This window comes from Halichoerus grypus, chromosome 12 (genome assembly GCF_964656455.1).
Source record: "Halichoerus grypus chromosome 12, mHalGry1.hap1.1, whole genome shotgun sequence".
NCBI lineage: Eukaryota > Metazoa > Chordata > Mammalia > Carnivora > Phocidae > Halichoerus > Halichoerus grypus.
The window spans coordinates 72,194,117-72,216,616 of record NC_135723.1 but is presented as its reverse complement, the minus strand read 5'-3'; the positions used below and the strand labels follow the sequence as shown (position 1 = coordinate 72,216,616).

Below are 22,500 nucleotides of genomic sequence, written 5' to 3'. Positions count from 1 at the left end.
TCTCTATAAAGTTAATGGGTTGGAAAAATAGCCTTTGGAACCAAAGTTGGTATTTAATTGAAAGGAAATGCTTTTTTAATTGTAATTTCTTTCTTTCTTTTTTTTTTTTTTTTTACCCCCGTCCCCCTATAGTTTCTCTTAGTTTCTAAAACATACTAGCATGAATGTGAAAAAGAACCATGGAGGGTAAAATGAGGGTTCATATTCATCTGCTTGTTAGTAATAAATACATATATATAAATATTTGAGATGAATAAGTGTGTTCCTTTCCATGTGCTATAAAGGAAATGACACTGAAGGAAAAAATATGTATATTTTCTTAAAAACTTACTCTTAATTTTGTCAGCGAGAACAACCTGGAGCAATAAAATGGTGACTGGGCAAGTTCTATGGCTTAAATGGCCATATTTAAGAAATAATAGCAATAGTCCTCTTAAGAATCTTAATGATAAGGAATAACATAACATTTTGATAAGGATGAGTATATTCGAATGAAGAAATACGAAATTAGCTGTTAAAAATTAATGTCCCTATATTTTGTCTTTGTTTTAACAAATGCTATTTTCTTAGAGAGGAAAACTTGAGCAACATTACCTAACATTTGAAATGCCCTCTTTGCCTAGAACAGTTGAATCAGTTTTCATACCCAACAAAATGGTAGCTCACTACTGTTCTGGTATAACAGGAGTGCAAATTTTTATTTAAGGCCGTTTACAAATGCCAAGGTAATATAGGAAGCAAATTTTCTTTTCATTGGTCAGAAATGGAAAAAAGTTGAAAAAAATCCTTGTGGAAGTCTTACTGTAATTCCGTTATAAAGTTATTATGGTGCCAAGTACTTGCGCCTTGTTGTTAAGGTGCTTTTACTCTATACCCTGTAGTCTACCATTTGTAAACACATCTTTTTGATGTTTCTGCCAACATCCTGGCAACAAAGCAGTGCAATTTCAAATGAGCTAATTAACTTAATTGTTGATGAAGCATGAAACAGTTCATTCACCCTGTTAGCTGCTCCATGACAACATAAGAGTCTCAGCCTGTGAAGTTACTCATCTCCATAAACCTATCTGTAGCTCTCTGTTTAGATCTCTTGTATAGCAGAATTGTGCATGGAAAATGCTTCATAAAAGATGGATATTCTCATTTGCAAAGGAACCTCTTAAAATTAAAAAAAATATTTATCACTGTATGAAGAAATTAAGGGTACACCAAATTTTGATTTTAAGCTAGAGAAGCCATGTAATTTAGCATACAAATACACAGCCATGCACATTGCCCTCTGATTCTGAGGGCAACAAGTAACAATGTAGATGAAATAGATGTATTTCTTAAAATTTTAGCCTCTTTTAACTTTCATGTCATCGCTCTTATTGTTAAATATATGTATGTTAAACATCATTACTTAAAGTAAGGAATAGCAAGCTTGCGATTAAAAAAAATAAACCTGTAAAATATGTCTGTTTGAAATTATATATATTCTATGACTCCTCAAGTAATTTTACTTAAATTTTTTATTAAAAACTTGGAAATTTAAGTGAAGCCTGCACATGTCTCCTAATAATTAATGACACTATTACTGTGGGCTACTATTTTCCATTCATTCAAAAACCTCTATTGAATGATTTGTAAAATATTTTGATGAAGAGGTAAAGACGAGGTCACCTTCTTAGCCTGACTTCGGTCATGCACTTGTTGGAACACACAGAAAGCGCAGTGTGCCTGATGACGGACTTCGACTTCCTCCTTTCAGCTTTGTCTTGTTTATTTACAACAATGCGCCTAACACTCCCACATAATCCACCCCCTTCCCTGAAAAAGGTAAGAAACCTACTTTAAAAACTGTCCAAAATCTTCACAAATGCTTTCACAGCCTGGCCATTTGCAAACTCCATGGCCGTACAGAGTGTGAGAAGCCCCAGTCTCCTCGTGCGACGAGCTGTAGCAAAAGAACACGGCGTCAGATTCATCTCAAAAAGCCATAATCGTTGCAGGCTGCTAGCACCTGTCAGGTTACGATCAGTGACAAACAGGTCAAAACAGGTCAATTCAGCTCAGAGCAGTCAGAAAAATTTAATCGTTCTATTGAATAGTTCAACTGCCAAGGCTAGATGATGTTCCAATTAGAGGAGAAATAGAGCCAAAGATGACTGTTAATAAAGGATGAAAAACTAAGAGGACTGTATAATATCATATGCTAATCTTGCCATATGACCTTAATGTAACATTTACCTCTAAACAAAAAATATATATTCATATGTGGTCAAGTGAAATAAACCTGTGTTTTTAAGAAGGTAATAGGACAGCCACCATAAGATTTTTGAAATGCACTTTTTTAAAGACGATATGGACCTTTAGGATCATTTAAATTGCTTAATATTTATGTGTGGACCATATATTATATTTCCACTAGTTACAGCTGATTAAAAAAATTCTACTTTGGAACAGTATTCATTAGCTATATCCTTCCATAATCACCAAAGACTTTTGATAAGTGAGTATTATGTCAGATAGAAAGATCCTAGAAAAATCAACCAACTTCTGCAATATATAATCATCAAATTAATCTCAATTAAAACAACAGCATGGAAGCATTCAGAAGCATACCATTTTATAATAATGAAAACTAACAAGAAAAATTTTTCATGATACTCAAATGAAGACCAGAAACACCACCGAATTCCAGCATCCTATTTTAAACTGTACTGTAATCAAATATACGTTTCTCTAAAAAAAAAATTTGTTTAGGAGAAAGAATTTGTTGCCGCTAGGCAGGTACTCATATTACACAACAGAATACTATCAATCCACTCCACTCAAATATGTAGTCTTTACAGCTAAATGCCACAGGAGCCTAAGTCACTCTGGTAAGAAATCCTGAACTTATGTTTCATCCCTTAAAAAGATATTTTTCATGTTGAGCAATGTTTTAGCTTATATATTTTATGTAAATTGCTTTAAAGGAACCTGATTAGATGGCTTTATGCTTGAATGAATGGAAGTAAATGGACAAAAGTACATGGGTGCTCCTTTTACAAGGGCAGTTTTTATACAACTAAAGTAAAACAGTAAGTTGAAAATCATCTAACATAATTCAATGTTGGTAACTGAAAGCAAGTAATTTTTCTTTATGAATTTTGAGTCAAATTTATTCAGTTACCACCATAAGTTTATGTTTATATATTTATAAATTCCATCATGCTACACTAACAAAAGAGGCAAACCAGATATTCCATCTTCTGGTTTATTACATCTGTGTTTATATCCTTACGTATATTGATTCTCCGGTATCTATGGACGTGTTCTTAAACACATATTAAGCACATGTTTTAAAGCATATGCTAAGGGGGGATGTGGACGCAGCTTTAATTATTCAAAAGGGGTTCTTAAGTTTAAAAATGGTAAAATATTCTCATTTCAGCAATCTGGTTCATCACAACATATTAGCCATAAAAATAATGTTGACACAATAATTCCACATGTACTTATTAAAAAATAACTTTCTTCAGGCAAATTCCCCACCAAATCCATCAAACTGCAAGCATTTGAACTGTTTTCTGTAATGAAAATAATATATAAGATAAATAATCCAAAGGTTTCTATTTAATTTGTCCTATACACTCTGTCCCTGTTAAGTACAAATCATAATCTTCAGTTTTATGAATGGTGGAAGTAAAAGTTGGTGACAGATAAATATAGAATAAATCTCATGAGATTTACCTGTCCCGCCTTGCACTTAGGACTGAAGACTGTCCATTCACTATGGAATGATGGGTTATTGGTGGTGATGCTTTGGAAGTGGTGGAGGAGGTAGTCGAGGAGGAATTGTTAGTAGTGAGGTCTAGCCCTCCATGTTTAATGCCATTGTCTTCCATACTGTGAACTCCAGTCACTTCTTTCCATAACTGCTGAATCTCAGCAGGACTTAAGCCAGCTACAAAACGAAAGAAAGCCCCACTAATAAAACAAGGTAAAGTTCATATAACAAGCTTAGTGTTATTACCGGATTAATGCCAACAACAGAAGTGATGTTACCAGCATAATTAATACACAATAATAAATCACTTTACACCATCAGCACCGTAGCCTTTCCCGTGAATAATCAGTTATTTGCTCAAGACTACCAATTTGGGAATGGTAGGGAATGATCCTATTGGAAATAATATCAAGGATTAATGGAAAAACCCAGCAAGTTCTATTTGAAAATTAAACTTATTCAACTTTTAACAGCAGCTTTTACTTATTGCTAGTATTAAGTTTTTATCAGTGAGGAACTGAAAAAGAAATAGAATTGGAAATGAGATATATCAAAAGAAATGAAAAGAAAAAGAGGGGTGAGGAGGATAAACAAAAATGTCAGGAAAAAGACGTCAGGGAAAAACAGTGAACATTCAACTTAGAAGGAAAATACATTTGACAATTAACTTTGACAAAGTTTTAGTTTGCTCTTTCTCAGACAGGCAAACAAAATAATTGAGTTTCACTTGGAGGTGCTAAATAAGCCAATATGATTACCTACATGGACCAATTAAGCAGATAATACAGAAACCTCATTTTATGACTGATAGAATAAATGAACTACTCATTTTAAACAACACCCTCGTTCAGATCATGCAAATTTATCAGATTTATGAAGAAAGAAAACAGAAAATCAAGACAAAATGCTTTAGCTTTTAACTATAATTTTGAAATAAGGAATTGAGAGATTATTGTTTACAGTATTTGACTTATAAAATAGTACTTATATGTGCCAAGTACTATGACTTTGTGTATTCTTTCTATACCTTATGCTTCTTAATACTCACTAAATCCAATGGCGTCGATAACTATATTTTAACCAGTTCATGGATAAGGAAACAAAGTGAGAGAGAGAGGTTCAAAAATGTATCCAAGGTCACAAAGCTTCTGTGTGGTAGAGCTTTGATTTAAATCCAGGCGGTTTGATTTCAATGCCTTTGCTCTGAAAATATTATATTAAAAATATGAAAACTACTGAATCAAAGATATACGGGGGAAATGCAGTTGTAATTATGATTGCTATCCCTTATTCAGCATCTGCTATAGTCTGGTGCTTTACATTCAAAATCTCAATTAACCTCACCTGATGTTAGCAATCATTACAATTTACAGATGAGGGCATGACATGGAGGTTTAGAAAGATGAAAGATGTTACCAAATCACTACGCTCATAACTAGTGGACAGAACTCAAACCCAATGCACTGTGGCTCCACAGTCTAGGTGCTTTATTATTACGTTCATCTACAACGTCTACCATGAGGGTGGGAGTACTTGCCAAACTACGCCCACCCCCCTACCCCAGATGCTCTGAGTGATGCGGATCAATCCAGAGGTGTGTGGGAGAGGAGCAGGACAGAACAGGCAGGGGAGACTAGGGGATGATAACAGAACATGATGGCGAGGAAAGTGAGCCCTCTCACCCCTACCCCTGCAAGTAGAAAAATCATCAATCCAGACATCGGGGTAAGTAGCCCAAAGTGACAGAAGAATTCTCACTGCTCCAAACATAACTTCTGGTCAAATTATTCATCACTGTGGTAACCTTAAATTGCTATGCCTATCACAATTTCTTACAGATAGTTTTCCTGAAAGCTATCATTTTGGTGATTCTGGCTCCTGAAGATTTTAAAACAGCCTAAGATTGAAGAAAAGGCAGGCTAACTCAGGTTTCCAGTTATTAAAAGCTATTTTTCCTGTATAAAAGAGAATGGCTTAATAAAGGAAGGTATTTCTCGGTTACATAGGAAATAATTTCTATATAAAGATCATTAATTGGGGCGCCTCGGTGGCTCAGTCGTTAAGCATCTGCCTTCGGTTCAGGTCATGATGCCAGGGTCCTGGGATCGAGCCCCGCATCGGGCTCCCCGCTCAGCGGTAAGCCTGCTTCTCCCTCTCCCACTCCCCCCCTGCTTGTGTTCCCTCACTCGCGGTGTTTCTGTCAAATAAATAAAATCTTTTTTTAAAAGAAAGATCATTAATTATTGCTTTAGCTCTAGCTTTAACCTAGGATTCTGAAACTTTTCCGACTGTAACTTTTTGATTCCTGTCTGTATGAGTTAGGTGTCCTCCCAGCAAGGCTCCCCTAGCAAATCCTCTTTCCTGACCGCATCCACCCGTCTTCTGCACGGGAGCTCTCACCATCTGACTCGGCCTCTCTCCCCCACCATCAGCTCTTGCCCAGACCATGGCTCTCCTTTCCTGCCTTCCTGCTTTCCCCTTGCCCTGCTACCATTTAACACTCTTCAGATATCAGCCCAAATTTATCGCTTTAAATGTAAAGTAGGCCGTTGCGCTTTCCAGGGAAAGCCTCCGATGGCTTTCTAGAACACCTTGGAAAAAAAACACAACAAGAAAAAAGGGGAACAAACAACAACAAAAAAACCCCTACTGCGGCCTGTGAGGTGCTAGCGTTTATTGCCTGGGTCTTGCCTGCCTCTCTGACCTCATCCATTGCTCGCTGTCTACATCTCGCTCTGTTATCCTAGCTTTCTTCTGCATCTTAAATGCATCGAATGTTTGCTCCCTTGCCAGCTTTTGCTCTGACTCTCCCACAGCACAGGTGACTCTGTCGCAGATCTCCCCATGGTCTCCTCACTCCCTTCACCCCGAGGATTCAAGGGTCACCTCCTCCGAGAGGTGTCTGACCACCCTAGCAACCACTGCCCCCCCGCCCCGCCTTGCCTTCTAGCATTCTCTGTCACCTCACCCTGCTTTATTTGTCTTTAAATCATTCACCAGTCTCTGAAACTATATTATTCGTTTGTTTGTTTTACCTGTTACCATCAGTCTCCCTCTACTATAATGTAATCTTAAACTGGTAAGAGTAGGGATGTCTTACCTGACCCATCTATCCCCAGTGCTGAGAGCAGTGCCTGGTATGTGTTCAATAAGTAATAGTTGATTTAATTGATTATCACAGATTCACACAGTTCTCGAAGGCATTTGGGTTTTCACAGGGAAGTTCTGTGGCTCTTGAAGGGCATAGTATTCATGAGCACTGCCATCCCGTAAGGCCAAAGTCTAAAGGATTATAGACGGTACTAGCTGATTCTGATAAAATTTTGTATCTTGGCTGAAGACTCTTAGATGTTTTTAGAGACTATATCAGTTAAAGATGTTATTAATAATTTAGTTTTTGAACTTTATCAATTTAGTTAACCTAAGTATCCACTTACCTTTTAAAAGCAGACTTCTCTTACACTATTCATTTGTGTTGAAAATTAGTAGTATCAGCATGATATCACAATGATATGGCAACAAATACTAAGCACATAAACATTTGATGAATAAGCCACCTGTTCATGATCCAAATAAGGACCCTTAATTAACCTAAGAAAGAAATGGTTTTTAAAGATTATAGATAAGAGGGGCCCCTGGGTGGCTCAGTTGTTAAGTGTCTGCCTTTGGCTCAGGTCATGATCTCAGGGTCCTGGGATTGAGCCCTGCATGGGGCTCCCTGCTCAGTGGGAAGCCTGCTTCTCCCTCTCTCACTCCCCCTGCTTGTGTTCCTGCTCTCACTGTGTCTCTCTCTGTCAAATACATAAATAAAATCTTAAAAAAAAAAAAAAAAGATTATAGATAAGGGGCAGAGAATAGATGATGTCCAAAAGAGATTCTCTAAAGTGTCTGCATATAAGACTCACTTGCGGACATTTTAAAACTTCCGATGCCCTGACCATAGCCCAAACCAATGAGATCACAATTTCTGGACGTAGGACACAGGTATCCGTCTGCTTCTGAAGCTCTACACATGATTCCAATGTGCAGATAATTTGGGAGGAAAATTGTTAAAAGCAAACTATCACATTGATTACAAAACAGTATTCACATCTACAATTTGCTTAGCTCTTTTCTATGGATACAAAACTATGAATATGAAACAATGAACCAATCAGTTTTGTAGAATTTTGAAAATTTTGTGAGTTTTGAAGTTCTGTTGATTTGCAAGAATTAACTGATTTTTCAGGCAGTACTAGAACACGTTCAGTATGGCCTAAACCGTGTTTTATGCAACAGTACTCTTCTAAACACTCCTAATCAAAGAGATCGAAGAGGTCTGTGGTCCCTATCTTGGAGGCTCATGACTAACGTTAACGTGTACATCAGTTCCAAGATGTCTAGGAACAACAACAAAAATACCAGAAAACTTGAGTCTCTTGTTTAACTCAGCATTTTACAAAGCCATTTGAGGATAAAAAGAAAAACAACAAGAACAAACTCTTTTTACAATTACACTAATTTATTTCAGTTTTAAATACTGGGTGTAGGCTTAGGATTAATTAAGTGATCTCCAGCCACATCCCTTGAACTGCAGGCTGCCTATTTATAAACTTGAAGATATTTTTCCCCCCAAATTAACTTACTTCAAAACTAAGCCTCTGTTTATTCAGCTTCTCTGACCCCCAACTCAGTCTTCGTCTCTGTTTTATTAGAAACTTACCCAGCGCTTCTGAATACCACTCTTTTCCACGCTTTGGAGCTAATCTAAGACCCCAGGCTGCTATTATTATCCCCATTTTTGAGATGAGGACACTGAGGAACAGAAAAGTTGAGTAACTAGCTCTAGAGCTAATGTGTGGCAGGGCTTCTCACATTTTTAGGTCATTGCTCACATAACCTCTTTCTAGGACTCCATCCCTGGCCACCCTGTCTACAAGTTCAACCCCACCCATTTCCTGCGGTTTCTTTCTTTTGTCCTATCCTGACTTCTAAAGTTTTTTTTTTTTTTTCCCTTAGCACTTACCACTATATATGTTACTTAATTTACAACGTAAGTTTTGTGGTGGCAGGGATTTTTGTTCGTCTTCTTGACTGCTTTGTCCCCAGTGCCTGTAGGAGTGCCCACGTGCATGAAAGCTCAATGAATACTGAGTTGTTCAAGTGCCCGGAACACTAGGGTGCTGGCAAGCTGGGAATCAGTGGACTAGACAGACCATCAGAGAATGATAGTCAACTTAAAATCTTAAGTAAGGATGATTCAATTTTCTGAGTAACTTATTTCAGGGATAAATATAGACAATCCTAGTGCCAAAAAGTTGTATGATTATGCAATTTTAAAATTAAAATTCCACGACGACAAAAAATCAAGAAATGATAATGGGAGATGGCTTTGGGAGGATGACTTGGGCTTGCTCTCATTCACTGCCAGTACTACAAATAAGCATTAAAGGTTTGTTTTTCTGGAAGTTGAATGAATAAAAGGATGAATTCCTAATCAAATCACATGTAATACCACAGGTAAAGCAATTAAACAATAATTCCTTAATCCTGGATTCAGAGTTTGTGGAGTAACTACTGGGTGACAAGGCGCTGTGCTAAGAATTAATTAAAATTTGATAATTCACATCTAGATTATACATCCTTGGGGCACACAAGGTTTAAAAATTTCAATGGCTTTACTTATTTGTAAAAATTACATTAGCAGCTTTTTCACACTCAAAAATGAGTCTTTCAATGTCCTTTCATTTTCTAGGTCTACTAACTAATTTTTAATATTAAATAAATAATTTTTATACATTATGATGTAAAGTAAGTCTACTGTGATTTTTAAAATTAGCTTATCTTATTTAATAGTACTCTGCTTATGTTCTAGGGTTACTTATAATTAAAAGTAATAAAAGCAAATTTTGGTAGAAATAGTTGTATCATTCATATATTTTATGAAAACAATTTGATATTTAATAATCTGAATTATTGAACTATTATCAGGTAATTTTCACTTTTCATCTTAAATTTTACATTAAAAAACACTAGTATATGCACATGGCCAAAATAACTGAATTGTAGAGAAGGTTATACACTGCAAAATTAAATTTCCCTACCCACCTTTACCTCTCTGCTTCCTTGTTCTCCTCTCCAGAGGCTATCCTTCAGAGATCTATGTGTTCATTTATAATTTGCCAAATCTAACATATTATTGACTTATATTTGACTGGGGGCCTACTTTAACTGGCTGGTATAGTGCCCGTCTCTAAAATGTATGTTTAATGAGAGGTGCACCGAGTATATTTTGCCCAAATGCTGAGTTAGAAGGAGCAAAACAGCTATTTGGCTAAAACTGAGACCAAAGGCAAATATCTCCACTAAAGAAGGAACTTTTGGGATACTGGAATACATCTGATATATACAAAAATTCCTTCTATGATTTCACTATTAAAATTTTTATAGGCTACATTTTGTAAGTTTGATTATTTTATTTAAAAAACCCATCATTTTCTCAGTTTTCCCCATCATGAAACTTTAATACGGCAAAGTTAACATTCTGCTTTGGAGTCTTCCTTCAAGATATAAAGAAGTGACAAACAGAACTTTAAAAAGACTTATGGCTTAAATGGACATAAATTCATTTTAATGTATGCATGCGAGTATACCAATTATGTGACAATTAGAATTATGATATAATTTAATCTCCACCTATCTTATTTACATCTTCTCAAAAACTAACTCAACCCTCTTAATATTTCCCTATGTATTTAACATTTTGTAAGTTAGTCTTCCTGTTTTCTTTGTTTTTGTTTTTTGTTTTTTTGTTTTTTTGTTTTTTTAGAGAGGGAGGGTGGGGTGGGCAGAGTGAGAGGGTGAGAGAGAATCTTAAGCAGGTTCCACACCTAGATTGGAGCCCCACATGGGACTCGATTTCACGACCCTGAGATCATGATCTGAGCTGAAATCAAAAGTTGGTTGCTTAACTGACTGAGCCATCCAGGCTCGTAAGTTAGCTTTTTTTTTTTTTTTAAGATTTTATTTATTTATTTGACAGAGAGAGACACAGTGAGAGAGGGAACACAAGCAGGGAGAGTGGGTGAGGGAGAAGCAAGCTTCCCGCTGAGCAGAGAGCCGGCCAGGGCTCGATTCCAGGACCCTGGGACCATGACCCAAGCTGAAGGCAGACGCCTAATGACTGAGCCACCCAGGCGCCCTGTAGGTTAGTTTTTATACATAAAATTAACAGCATTCATGGTTAACTTTGCAAAGTTTTATTACTGCAGTAATAAATGTACATTTAAACTTCAGCGCTTACTGATGGAGTTTTCGCACGTAAAACCCCAAAGGAGAGTTTCCCTCCAAGTCACAAACTGGAGATTGGTATTTAAAAGGGAATACTAAGATGCTAACAATAATTCTGCATGACATGCGTTGTTCGTATTGCTGGCACTGTTACCCTGATTAGATACAATGGCAATCTCTGCAAGCACATGACCACAGATTAGGCAAAAAATCAAGATGCAAGAAGTGATGTTGAAATAGGCATTTGGCTATTTAGATTTCCATAAGCAGAGAATGAATCAAAGCTAAATAGCTGATTTTGGCCGAATACTCATCCTAAAGACAAACTTGAGCACATTCCTAACTCAGCATAAAGGACATTATTATATTTTATTTTAAAATATTTCATTTTATTTATTATTCAACAGTTCTCCCATTCCCAACTCATCTAGTTCTAGAAGGTGTTAGTTCAAACTAGTGCTGGCTAGATATCCTAGCATTCCCTGTTTGGTCTTTCAGACTGGTCACAAAAGCGTTACGTTTTAAATCAGTTTTATAAATTCAAAAACATGTAGAAAGTTGGAATGAAAGTTTTAACCACATATATTTTAGTACCTGTAGTCATAGGAAGCCTGTGACTATACTGTGTATTGGAATACAGTGACTTCTATCTCATGTCAAAACATATCAAAAGTTTGAAGTGTATGCACAATAATTTCCTATTACCTATAGACAGTGGTACTGGATCACGATAATGTGTCACGAAGTAATTACTAGCTGACATATAAACTGTACTATCCATGGAGTAAATAGTTTCATAATCAGTATTTTATTTGATATTGATTTACAAATCCATCCTTTTGTATTTGACTTCTGTATACCTATAGTCACTCCATATGTGCATTTAGAGATGGTAATTTCATTGCCTCTTTTACATTAAAATCCAATATTACAGTAATATTCATGATGACTTTAAATGCTTAATACTTAAAATAATTTACTTTAAAGGGTGGTATGATACATTACATCATTTTGCAATACAGAGAAAAATGTCTATAAATCTCCTACTCTTATCAAAATTATTATAATTTTGTTACTTCTGTCTCATTCTCATACACTTATTTTATATATGGTTGAAAGAAGTTGGAATTTTAAAAAGTAGCCTGAGGAGGCTGTGTTAAATCATGGGGATAAATACTTCAAATATGGCATATTTTTAAAGGCACAATGAGATCATCATGTATAAATCCTACTTGGTTTCATGGCTAATCAATCAACCAACCAAAAACTTGGTGCAAAGTGAACTGGGAAACTGGTAATAAAAATGTTTAAAATATTTAAAATACTTTTATCTGAAATAACCAGTGGCTAGAGCAGAAATAATTCCAGGCTTACATTATCTAACAATTACTTTTTTACTTTCTTCCATTCCAACTTTGGGATTCCAGCACCACCCTATGAAATTATGTTCCTTTACTATAGCTGCTTTATCTGACGCATTCTGCCTGTGTTTGGCTGGTGAGTCTCCTAGTGGCACTGTTCATGCTACTTCGTCTAAACAGTGAAAACACAATGATGACTTTCATGTTTTTTGTTTAAAATATAAATATTCTGCTCAAACCCAGATGTGTTTTCAGATTTATTTCCTTTTCCTTGATGTTCTCTATCTTGTGTGTTTAATCTCTCATACATTTTACAGACAGTACAAATAGAAAAAAAGGGAAAAAAATGATAATTCTATAAAAAAAAAGCTCAGAAATAAGAAAAATTTTATTTGAAAACTATTAAAATGGTTATATCATAATAAATTTCCTTATTTGGCAAGATATTTGTATGCTTGTTTTGGAAGAATATTGTACTTAAATTACATTTTGCTTCTGTGAACATCTGTTTTAAACTTTCTTGAAGTGTTTGTTTCAACGGTTTTACTCAAATAAAATCATGGTACCTCACGCTTCTTTCTACTGAGGAGATTCTTATATGATTAGATCCTAAATATAGATTTTTATATAAATTTTATTGAAAAAAAACAATGAGATAAATTTATTGCTTCTGTTTTAGTGTAGTTTCTACCAAAGAAATCCATGTTTACATTGAATTAATTTATACACAGCTTTCTTTTCTTTAAACTTATTTCTTCATTTGTCCTCAAATTGTATTTATTTTTGCCGAGAACAATTGTTTATAAATAGAACATTCATGGGCCCAGTGACAACCATGATTTATTCCAATTCTCTCTGGAATGGTGCAGAAAAGTGGGTTTATTGCCTTGTTTTTCTTTCACTATGTAAACTTTATCTTCCTTGATTGCCTAGGACTGATTCAGTCAGGTGAATTAGAGGATCTGAAGTCAAGGGAAGTAGGGGATTCTGGGAAAAATATGCCACGAAGACAGTAATTTGATAAATAAAGAGAAAAATATTTACTAGAAAAATTTAAATTTCATGTGCCCTAAACAAAATTGTATGCATTTTAAAGACTGTCTTTTATTTTTATTTGCCTAATTTTATTTTTTCTTTTTAATTGTTCTTGATTTTTTCTTTTTTTTAAAGATTTATTTATTTGAGAGAGAGAGCACAAGGGGGCAGAGGGGCAGAGGGAGAGAATCTCAAGCAGATTCTACACCCAGCTCTGAGCCCGACGTGGGGCTCGATCGCACAATCCTGAGATCATGACCTGAGCCAAAATCATGAGTCTGAGTCGGACGTTTAACCGACAGAGCCACCCAGGCGCCCCTTGATTTTCTTCAGTATATCCTACTGAGTCAGAAAAATGAACAAAAAATACTACTACAATGTGAATCCCTTTGTAACAAATATAATTAAAGTCTATTTGGATTAATGTTCATTCCAACAAAATCCAAATGCAAATTAGAATGTGCTTTTATGAAGTTTAATGATATTTTACTTTAACCTGTACTAAGAATTTTAGCACCCAGGGAGTCATTTTGTTTACCATTATCTTTTTTTAAACTAAGAATGCTTTCCGTTTCCCCAAAGTTGAGTCAAATGATGAATATATACAATTGTATAATTTATAGTGTTGTATTATTGTACCATATTATTGTATTATCAACGTCCATCCAAAGTTTTCTTATCAGAAAAACAAATAAGAATACAGTTGGCAGCTTTTTGAAGCTATAACTTTTACAATATATGCACAGGCAATTTTATTTTAGAGAAAATAAGATCAATCTGGTCCCACGACGTATGATGGGGTCCTATAAAGCATAACTTGGAATGGAATATGCTTTGTAGAAATACAGACTCTTTCGTATATGTGAGAGTTTCAGTGTGAAGATTAGGAACCTCTTTTTTTTTTTTTATCAGTTCTCCACCAAAACTCCTTTCAGCTCACTTTTGTTAAATGGAGTGTTGTTAGCCTTCCCACTCATCTAATTCTCTGCAGGTCTTCAGTGTATATTCAGTAGTGCTTAAATCGGGTTGGCCTTATAAATTATTTTCCGCCATAAGACTAATAAATACGCATTTAATATCTAACAAAACACTGGCAAGCAGTTTTTCTTGAGACTCGGGGATTTTACTCCGCACTGCTTTCTGGCAAGCAGTCTGGCAAGCAGTTTTACCACACACCTGAAAGCAGTGTGGAGTAAAATCCCTGAGTCTCAAGAAAATGGGCCATGCAACCGCGTTAACGATCGTGTTTTAATAATAAACCTGCAGGTCGTAAAAGCAAAATTTCTCAAGGCAGAAGGCAGAAAGGCCATGAAACGAACGGTAGAAAGGGCAATAGGAGGAATGAAGCGTGCTCCAGTTTCTGCACGTACCTTGAGGCAGCGACTGGACAGGAAGTGCCGCCTGGCCGGGCGGGATGGAGATGAGTCCCTGACGCTGAAGGCTGAGCAGATGCTGCTGCTGCTGGAGTTGTTGCATCTGGAGGAGCTGCTGCTGGAAGACAAGCTGCTGGGCGGCCAACTGCTGCTGCTGCTGCTGCTGGTGCAGAAAACCCAGCCCGGTGAGCGGCGGGGAACACGCGGTCTGCGCGAACAGCTCTCGGACAGAGAAACGCGCGCGGCTTTCATTGCCCCCCGGTGAGTTTCGGCATGGTCATCCCGTGGCCACAGTTCCAAAGCAGAATGGGAGCAAGTTCGAGATTTTCAGCTGCCTTTCTTTCAAAGATTACACAGCAGCAGAGAACCAAGGAACTTGCATGAAAAGAGTGTGGAACGAGGTCTAGCCAAAGTCTGTTGCAAAGGTTCGGACTTTTTTTTTTTTTAAACTTGGCTTAGTGCAGATGATAATAAGTTTATCTACACTAAAAAAAAAAAATCACACTTTATAGAAACAGTCAAGTTCAACAGCACTCTTTTCTCTCTTTTTTTGTTTTGTTTTTTTTCCAACTGAGTAAGTTTGGTCTGCAGAGAGGCCCATGAATACGGTCTCTAGAGATCTGTTAGTAAACTGGGTTGTAGCCTTCAGAGGACAGGCCTGTTAGCTCTCTCTCTTCCTCTCCTCTCTTGTTGGAATATATTAGAGGCAGAATTATGTTCAGGGCAAGAAAAAGCGCCCTGATAATAAGGAAAAGTATAACTTCCAATTTTGTGAGGCATTACAAGATAAACCAGGGTTCTTTGGACCCGGGAGGGTATGAGAAGGCAGTCACACTTCAGAGAAAGACAAGCTGCTGGGGAAGACCTTTCCTTTTCAGTTTGGGGAAAAGAGAAACTTCTGATGCGCTCACTGGAAAACAGACTGCATAATGGAGCAAGTCATGTGGATTGCCCAAAGCCTCCGGAGAAATAAGGGAGCAATTTCTAGTCTGTAGTTGATGGCTGTCTGAAATTCTATTCACAAATCCAAACAGAAACAAAGCCTCAGGAGGTCAAAACTGTTTCCTGTACGTTTGCATAATGGGCAGCTTGAAGACAACGGCTCTGATACCTGCTGATCAATTTAACTACTTCAACATGTTTTGTTTGTATTATGTTTATATTTGATGCAGTTTGCTGACAAGTGCGAGCTAGGCCCGAGAAGCCAGCTTGTCAGTTTGATTTATGAGCATATCAAACTGTAACTTTCTGCTCGCCACTCCAAACCTACAGTAGCAGTTCATTAATCAGGGGCCCGTGACTTTGAAATCTGTGTTCTACCGGTTTCTCCCCGAGCCCACCACCACCCTCCCAGGCCCCCCACCACCCCCAACCCCGGGGGCGACATTTGCATGCACGTTCTCTGAGCTGCACCGCTGAGAAAAATAAGGTTCCCTCACCAACTTAGATTCTCGGTGAATACAAGATTATCAGTACTTTGTCCACCACAGAGCTCGCTCTTTGTACACTGTGATTCATTAGTGAACATTAGGCGACAGACAGCAGGATTGGATTGTAACTCTCAAGTCCCATGCTACAAAAAAGGAGAGCAGGAGAGTTCTACTGTCACTGTTAGTAAGCTGGGCAAAAATGCATCATAACGCATCTCTGGCGGCGAGAGCCTCGTGCTCGGGTGATGCTGTGCGGCGGCCCTGGCCTCGCGCGCCCCGCCGCGCCGCGCCCCGTCCGTCCCCACCTGGCGCTGCGGCGCCCCCTGCCGGGCGGCGCGACTCCTACCTCTTTTGCCTGCTTGCCGGCGTGCGGCGGCGGCGGCGGCGGCTGCTGGGGCTGCGGCTGCTGTTGCTGCTGCTGCTGCTGCTGCTGCTGTTGCTGCTGCTGCTGCTGCTGCTGCTGCTGTTGCTGCTGCTGCTGCAAAAGCTGAAGATGTAACTGCTCTTGCTGTTTCTTGTAAAACTCTTGTAGTTGTTGCTGAATAAACCATTTTGACTTTAATAAATAAAGGCAAAAGTTGCATGTATTATAAATCTCCTAAACTCTTCTAGCGACTGGCCAATGGTAGAGCAGCCATTCAGATTCACCTCCCAAGAACAACCGAAAACAAAACAAAACCAAAAAAGGTCTGCAGGGCATGTACATCCCCCCCCCCCCCCGCCCGCCCCCAAAGGCTCCGAAATTGTCCCAATCCAGTATCCAAAACCTCCTCAATGGAAGGGCATGGAGAACCTGTATTCTAAAGGGCCAGGACCACCTGACTACCGTAAGTGACTGCATCCGAAACCCCCGCAGGATCTGAGAAGAGGTTCTACTCTACCACTTGCAAGGACCGGAGAGACAGGCGGTCCGGGTCCCACCAGGGGGGATGTCCCACCCGCCAGAGGCACAGAAGGTCAGACGCAGAAATCTAAGCGACTGGCCTGTGCTCATCTCCCAGCGACGACAGCAGAGGAATTAGAAAGACAAGAATCCAGGCAGAGCACGGTCCCCTCTCTCCAACAAGTGAGACCAATACCACGAAGTCCGCGTACACTCGAGGCACCTCATCAACCCACGTGAGGAACGTGGGTCGTGTTACTTAAAGAAGGTGACCTCCATGGGTGAGTGGCGTCGCTGCCTAACTTCGTTTTTATAATAAGGAGCTATTTCCTGTGCCTAAACACCAAACACAGCTCGGAAAGGAAGACAGCGGGTGGCACTTTCCCCACCGCGACCAAACGGCCAGTTCAAAGTTCACACGCAGCACCGAAGCGGCGAGGAGGCTTAAAGGCCAGAAGTATCTGGACGTCCCCTTTGCCCCTTTTGTTGGCACATCCACAAATCAAATGTAGTAAGTGTACAGTATTACACTTTATTAGTAATCAGTATTAGTTTATCCCATGCTGAAGCTACGCCTACCCTCTCCGCCCTCGTTCTAGACTTGATGAACGGGAGAAGCCTAAGGGATCTACATGTTCTTACATAATTCTGCACTTACAATGCTACATGTACGTTCTGGCATGCTGATCAGTGGTCCCTTGGAGCGCAGAATGACTGTCACATAGGTCCTGGCGCTGCCGACATAGGCACACGCCTTCTGCGCCAGGCTAGAACACCAAAGCAGGTAACCCACATTACCTGCTGCAGCATGACAGCCTGCTGCTGCTGGAGAAGGGCTTGGAGCTGCTGAGGAGACAGCACTTGCTGCTGAAGAATCTGCTGCATTTGCTGAGGGGTGATCACCTGGGGCGTCATCATGGCCACCGACACGGGCACCTGGACAGAAAGAGACAGGGGCGGTCATAACCAAACGTCTGCTCACCTACTTCACAGCTATAGGGCCTCTCTCACAAATTCTTTAGAAATGACGACGGCCAACTTGTACATGCTATTTGTCATATTACTTAACTATTTGGTAAGAATATTAGAGTACCACAGTACTTAGACACTGGCCTTCCAGAGGCATCAGATTTCATCGGATTCTACCTTTATGTCCCTTACCTCCTATGTATTATGCTAAGATGGTGGAGCTTTGACTAGCAGAGTTAAAAATAAACAACTACATGTCAGTGTTCTCGATCATCGACCGCCTCACCAGTGTCACGGTGCTATCAATGTAAAGCCTTTTGAAATGGTTTAAAGGTCTGATTAAAATAAACTATAAAGATTAAACAATTAGAAAAATATGCATATAAGTATCTGTTATCAAAGTTAGTAAAGAGAATGTATATAGAAAGTACTTACGCATAAAACATCATCACACTTCAAATTTTACGGATAGATATAAAATATAGAAGTACTAGAAAAATGCATATAGTAATACATATTACTTCATGAGTACATGTAGCAACTCATATAGGATATATATACAAATGCATATCCAGAAAATAGCCACCTAGACAGGTCCTCTCAAAGAAGGAATCCTAAGTCAAGGACTCTTCTTTAAACATTTTCTTATTTCAGGCTAACTAGACTTATACCAGGGAGTCTGGAAATTGAAAGATTATTTCAAAGGTTATTCATTAAACTGAAAAAAAAAAAAGTATTTTACTTAAAATTTTCTTTCTTTTCAAGGTTCTGAGAATTAGAGTCAAAAGGAAAAGCAAATAAGGTGGGAGAGAAAGAAAGAGAGGAGAAAGGAGAGGCAAGAGAAATACAGGGTGAGAAAGAGCCAGGGGAAAAAAGTCCTAGAAAAGAGAATGGCAGGAGAGGTGAGCAGGAAAACCTTGTAGGCAGGAGAGCCTGAGGTAGAGGCTTGCCCGGCCCCAGCTGTGCTGGGTGGAAGGCACTGCTCATACCAACCAGCATGTAATCAAACAACGTGTCAACTTGCCAAGTTTGCAACCTTTGAAAAAGCAATCACTTTCTTTCCTAGAAAAAACAATCCACTTTTACTGTAAATAAAAGCAAGTGTTTATATAAATACTGCTTCAGAACAAATCCATGGGACAACACTGTGTCTTGGAAAACAGAAAAAAGATTAGTAGACATGGTTCACTATTTTAAGAGTCATTTTCACACAGTTAAAAACTTTTCTGGCACTTCATGTTATGAAGAAAGGAGAGACTGATAATGAAAAAGAAGTGTGGAGAGAACAAAATAAAGGAAATCCAGGGTGGATAAATCTCCTCCACCTCAAACAAACAAAACTTATAATTAATACTAAGAAATAACTTTGTCTTTTCTATCCCATGCTGATATCTTAAAATATGGATTGATTAGATCTAGTTTTATAACACGAAGGAAAGAATCACATTATGACAGAAAAAAAACTCAGTGATTTTCACAAGTATCTCTGGATTTTTTTTTTTTAGAACATACTGACATACCTATAGGTTACTGTATTTGAATTTATCATAATAAGAGGCATTCTGAAGTGCATGCTGTAAAACTGACCCAACGCGTCGCCCAAGTGTTTAGTTGTTTAAAAATTGAGTGGTTAGTTTACTTAATTGTTTGGGCCTTGATAAACAAATAGAATGGTTAGAATAAGCAGTTTTAAAATTAATCTGTCACAAAAATGCCTTTTCTTCCACCAATTATTTACCTCATACTATCTCCAAATAATGGGGAATCAAACCAAAATGAAGAGACAAGGTTAAGACAGAAATGTTAACCTTTAAAAAGGCTGCCAATCCAGATACACAGAAAGACAGCAGATACTACATATATATACATATACATAGACAGATATTACATATATGTAGACAGCCAAATACATACACAGAGATAAACATACACACAGAGATATATACCTTCTGTAAAGTCTATCATGTGATAAAAACTTGCCACAGTTCTCTCACCTAAGCCCCTAATTACTTTTTAGCGTATGGAGAGCTTTCACTTAATCATCTTTATATCTTTATATCTACAAGTACTTGTTATACGTGAATCCTAACAAATGTACTTTTTAAGAAGTTTTATGAATGGACGCCTATCATAATACACTGCAAGTTTACAGCTAGATTTCAGCTTATACAAATTATATGACTCTATAGCTTGTGGCAACTGTGACTGATTTGGTGTATAAGCAAATTTAAACAAGAATTGTACCTTTGCACTTTCGAGTCAATTAGCCCTTTTACTATGGTTAGGTTAGTTTTTACTTTTAAGATGGTTTGTATTTCCCTTATAATGAAAACTTTATGACATAAATAACCATCACATCCTCCTCCTCCTCAAATCATATGTATCACATATATGTGGTGTTCTTCAAGTTTTAAGCAGATTCTGTCTTTCCTTCTAGAAAACTGTCATCTAAAACTGACAATACATGTGCACAAAGATAGGTAGAAAGACAAGCCAACTCACACATAATTGAACACTCTACTTCTATAAGCTATGCACGAAAACACAAATCAAAATTAATTCTATATGTAGGAAAACACAGATGCACTTCTGAGGGATTTCTAACACTACAAAGAAGGCAATACTCTCATCTCTAAATCCACATACATAAGCTCATCCCAAGTGGGATGTTTGAGGCTACTAAAACATTTAAATTATTTTAATAAATAGAAAACTAGATTTTCCTGCAACAAATATCAGTGATATGTTATATGTAGGCAGCTCCACTTGCCTTGTTTAGAAATTAGTAATTTTCAAAATGCAAAACTTCTCCATTTTAAGCAACTCATTTTGTGACACATTTCCTTTGCTCCTCCTTTATCACTTTTTTTTTTACAATCTCAATGCATTTCTTTGCTATTCCAAAGTACTGTAAGAATTCCCTGACAAAGATGGGTAGAGATTAACTGAGTATATAAGAAATTTTTTTGCAGATCATGCTACTTTATCAATATTTAAACAGGTAAACCAGTATCTATTTGAAAATATATGGAGAACTTTCTGAAGCATATATACCTTAGTAAGCCCAGCGTTAAGCTTAAGAAAATATTTTCCACTAGGTATATCATTTTGTTCATGCAAATATTCTAATGAGGGACCACAACTTAGATATGTGAGAGAGGAGCTTACCTCAGCTATTTTCTGGTGAGAGGGCAAATAAAAGTCTGGTAGGTCCTAAGAAGGTGTGATACATTATGCAGTCACCAAATGGAAGAAATAGCTGGTTCTGAATGGGTGTCCTAGTGAAAACTATAGTCTATCAATTAAAATCTTCAAAAGTGAAGAAAGGGAATGAAGTCAACTTTGGTTGGGAGATTTCTTTTTCTCTCTTGGTGTTACTATACTGACCGATCCAAAATTCCCCACAGCGATGCACCCAGTAAGGGTTTCATTTGCTCTCATTTACTTTCTCGTTAGATGAATTAAGCACAAACCTGATGTGTTTGCTCTGTATGCTAAGCAGTAATGGGTAAATGGACATAAAGCTATGTATTCTGAAAAGAGAGAGGAAAACTTCTGCAACTGTCCTGAAATGAGTAAAAATGGGAAAAAGTTGAAAGTATTTAGATAGTATCCTAGAACAGGTAGAGGATGACTTTAGATTAAAAAAAAAATTACAAATGTGTTTCTATTAAACTTCTGAATGTACCTCATTGAAGGGGTCAAAAAGTTATTAAGAGAAGATCATGGCTCACTTCAAATGAATCTAAAGTTATTGTAAGGGTTATGAAAATGGCCCCCAATTTTTCTTTGCCATAAAAAGCCCACTGTCTTTTTACAGTCTAGTTCAACTGGAACATTTCTGAATATGTTGGGTTTGCATATTAAGCGTGCCACTTAATTAAACATCCCAAGTATATGTGGGTGATTGGAACAGTTCTTAGCATGTTAGTCCAATTTGTTCTTCACTAAACATGAATTAGAAAAAAAAAACAAAACAGTCAAAACCTGTAGGTGAGACTTTTGGTGAAAAACGTTATTTCCTTGTTAACAGGGTCTGCCAACTATTGGTTCACAGATCCCTTCATTCTTTGCTTAAAATTTGAAGCCAAAGGAAGTTCTGGTTGCTAGTCCCTGGTCATTAAGAGGGTGAAAAAAGAAGGATTAACTATGTGTATAATTAATGCAAAACTAGTTTTCAAGTTACACTATGTCCTTCTATTTTAACCAGCATTTGATAGGAAATATTGGATTGCACATGCTTTGATTTTTCTGTTCAGTTCTTTCCCCTCTACACTATCTATATCTATAGTTTATTTTAACATAAGAAACTATCGTATTGCATTTCCAGTCTCGGTCCGAATTCAAGCCCTGGAAACACGTTATAATGTCCATGATAATAATAGCCTTCCAAAAGCTTCCTGGTTTTATGGTATTAAAAAGAACT

The 22,500-nt window shown here is 37.6% G+C and overlaps 1 protein-coding gene across 9 annotated transcripts in view; it reads right to left on the bottom strand.

The window, feature by feature from the left end:
• FOXP2 (forkhead box P2) overlaps positions 1-22,500 on the bottom strand; it is a 548,352-nt gene that overhangs the window by 48,173 nt on the left and 477,679 nt on the right. For 5 of the 9 annotated variants that reach the window (XM_036068383.2, XM_036068385.2, XM_036068384.2 and 2 more), the window contains 5 exons: positions 17,904-18,041; positions 16,569-16,778; positions 14,790-14,955; positions 3,718-3,931; positions 1,832-1,936 (listed from right to left, as the gene is read on the bottom strand). In XM_036068383.2, coding sequence (XP_035924276.1) covers positions 1,832-1,936; positions 3,718-3,931; positions 14,790-14,955; positions 16,569-16,778; positions 17,904-18,041 — 833 coding nt within the window. The remainder of the gene's footprint in view (positions 1-1,831; positions 1,937-3,717; positions 3,932-14,789; positions 14,956-16,568; positions 16,779-17,903; positions 18,042-22,500) is intronic. The other 4 variants (XM_036068397.2, XM_036068391.2, XM_036068390.2 and 1 more) reach the window with 3 other exon arrangements.